At 41.3% G+C, this 3,074-nt stretch overlaps 1 protein-coding gene across 1 annotated transcript in view; it reads left to right on the top strand.

The window, feature by feature from the left end:
- Window positions 1–3,074, top strand: part of ZNF18 (zinc finger protein 18) — a 21,727-nt gene that overhangs the window by 9,907 nt on the left and 8,746 nt on the right. Inside the window, exons 5-6 of the mRNA XM_005875410.2 lie at window positions 1,634–1,718; window positions 2,440–2,547. Coding sequence (XP_005875472.1) covers window positions 1,634–1,718; window positions 2,440–2,547 — 193 coding nt within the window. The remainder of the gene's footprint in view (window positions 1–1,633; window positions 1,719–2,439; window positions 2,548–3,074) is intronic.

The raw sequence follows: 3,074 nt of genomic DNA, 5'->3' as shown, positions 1-3,074 counted from the left end.
CCTGCTAGTTAAAAGAGTTTTTGGTGTTCCATTACTTTTCAGCCATTTCCACTTCACTTTGATGTATATTATTTGTAATAGGAAGATAACTTCATCTTCTCATTCTTCTTTTCTGCTCCCTATAGCCTAGCTGGCTTTTCATGACAATAATCCATGGCTATCAACTTTAGGGTTCCTGAAAGTGAACAGAATCTCTTAATTCTCTCTGCAAACCCTGGTGTTAGTCTGGGAGATTGAGTATCCCATAGATTGCATATGATAGTAATAACAATATATATATCATTTACTGAGGACCTGTTTGCTAAGAGCTGTATATTTCACCCAGACTGTATGTGTTGAGTGACTACTATGTCCTGGACAGGGGCTTGGGGACTGGAAGAGAACAGTGGAGAGTCCTTTTCTCACTGTGCTATGTGCTAGTGGAGCCAATTATTGATTAAATACTTTTATATGTGTGTGTATAGAAAAGATTGGGTATTCTGTCATATGCATAATGTACATATACATAACTAATAAACTGCTGAGTGCTAGGAATGAAGAGTACAGTGTGCTCAGATGATACTTGCACTATTTCTGTTAAGCCTCCCAACAATTTTTGAGTTCAGTACTATCATTAGGTGAGGACTTGAGGCCCAGAAAGGTTTAGTCACTTGCTCAAGATCACACAGCTAGGAAGTGGCAAAACTGGGACTTGAAACCCAGTATGTTCGACTCCAAAGACTTTGCTGTAATCACTCTGCTATACAATTTGTTTCCTTGGAGGGGAGATTGAAATTTGAATTAATGAAAGTAGACCCTACTTAGATGGCATTCCCAGTTTTGAGTCTTTAGGTCCATAGCCTAAGAAAGACATGTTTTGGGGGTAATTGAAGGGCTCCTTGCTCTAGACAACTCATCAATTTCCCACTCACTGGAAGGAAACCTGATTTGATGTTAGACCCTAAATGCGGAACTGTCAGAGGGCCCAGATGTGTGTGGCTGCAGCATCTCCCTCTGCTCTGAATCCACTAGTTTCTTTCTCACTGAGGTGTACAGCTTAGTTGATTTCATTTTTCTTCTTCCCACTTTTTTCCTGATTTACAGTTGCTTTTCCCAACAAATACCTTTTTAATTTTTCTCTTTTCCCTCTTGAATTTCCAGATTTTAATGAAATACTGGGAAAATCAGGCTCCTACTGTTCAAAGATCTCTACGTAGGCAGTGGAAGAGTTAAAGCAAAGGACTGTGTAGAAAGGGCTCCTTGCAGGCCTGGGACGGGGGGATGGGAGCGGGCTAGAGAAGGTTAAAAGGGGAAGAAAGGGAACATATGTAATACTTTCAACGATAAAGAATTATTAAAAAAAAAGAAAAAAAGAAAGGGCTCCTTGCTTTCTCTCTATTCTCTACTCATGAATACAAGCAACTTGAAAATAATGTAGAACTTAAAGCCTAACTGTTTTCTACCCAGGATAAAAAATACTGATAAAGGGACTGTAGTTTTCCCTTTGGCCTTTTTCCTTGAACCACCTCCTATGATTTCTTACATATTGTGATGGCAGGCTCCTAAGGCACATTGCTTGCTTCTGAGCCTCGATAGGCAGGGAATGCAGGATCCAGAAACCTTCGGTGAGTTTACAGCATTGTGTTTTTTCTAGGAGCACTGGAAGCACCTGGATTCCATTCAGAAGGAGCAATACTGGGATCTCATGCTGGAGACCTATGGGAAAATGGTCTCAGGAGGTGAGGGCGTGGGTTAGCCGGATGGAAGGACATGGAAAGGCTGTTAAGCATTTTCTGTGTACTCTTAGCTCCTTGAGGTTCTCTGGGTGAAGACTATCATAGTGACACCATTGGGAACTGGAGTGAACTGCAAATAGCAGAGTTATAGTAACAACTTCCTGGTATTAAACGTGTTCTGTGTACCAGGAACTGTCATGGGTGCACAACATATAGTAACTCCTTGAAATGGGTGATGATACTCTCATTTTAAAAAAAATATATATTTTTATTAATTTCAGAGAGGGAGAGAGAGAGAGAGAGAGAGAGAGAAAGAGAGATGAGAGATAGAAACATCAACGATGAGAGAGAATCATTGATTGGCCGCCTCTTGCATGCCCCCTACTGGGGATCGAGCCTGCAACCCAGGCTTGTGCCCTTTAATAGAATCGAACCAGTCCGCAGGCCAACGGTCTATCCACTGAGCCAAACCAGGTAGGGCGATATTTTCATTTTTTTGTTGTTAATCCTCCACCTGAGGATATTTTAGAGAGAGTGGAAGGGAGAGGGGGAGAGACAGAGAGAGAGAAACATCGATGTGAGAGAGGCAAGCTTCTAAGATGAGCTACCTTAAGTGGTCTCCAGACCCTTCCTATTTCCTCTCTTACCTAGGACACTCCTTTGAGAAACAGCAGGTCCCCAGTCCTAGTTCATCAAGGCCCACATGTTATCTCTCTCTGTACAGGCATTTCCAATTCCAAGCCTGACCTGACTAATTCAACAGAGTGTGGGGAAGAACTGGCAGGACTGCACCTGCATGTCAGTGAGAAGATCCCAAGACCCACCTGCAGAGGTGAGTAATCTTTCATTGGTCAGAGCCATTCTTGTCTCCTGTCATTAAATTGGAGGTGGTGGAGATATGTTAGGACTTGGGTTTCTATTCCATTAGTTAGGACTGGCCATGATCTGGTTAGTCTGGTTTGGATCCAGAGGTCAGGTCTTCTTAATCTCTGGTTATGGGGCTGTTGACACACGTAGTTAATCTTGGAAGAAAGAGTACACCTTCAGTCTTATCTGTTGTGACAACTAAGTCAGAGAGAGTTAAGATTAGTACAGATTGAGACCAATACAGATATAGGTATAATTCTATTACAAAAAAGACTATGAAATAGCCAATAATTTTCCTTCCTTTTGTTCAGAGAAATTAGACTTTTCTTATTCTGGTTACAGTGAATATTAACCAACTCATCCTTAACAAAATAAATCAAACCAAACAAACCAACAGAGAACACATGTTTTAGCTAATCCAGTGGTTCTTAACCTTCTGGCCCTTTAAAACAGTTCCTCATGTTGTGACCCCCAACCATAAAATTATTTTCT

The sequence above is a fragment of the Myotis brandtii genome, unplaced genomic scaffold (genome assembly GCF_000412655.1).
Source record: "Myotis brandtii unplaced genomic scaffold, ASM41265v1 scaffold461, whole genome shotgun sequence".
NCBI classification, from domain to species: domain Eukaryota; kingdom Metazoa; phylum Chordata; class Mammalia; order Chiroptera; family Vespertilionidae; genus Myotis; species Myotis brandtii.
This window is presented reverse-complemented; position numbering and strand designations above follow the sequence as displayed.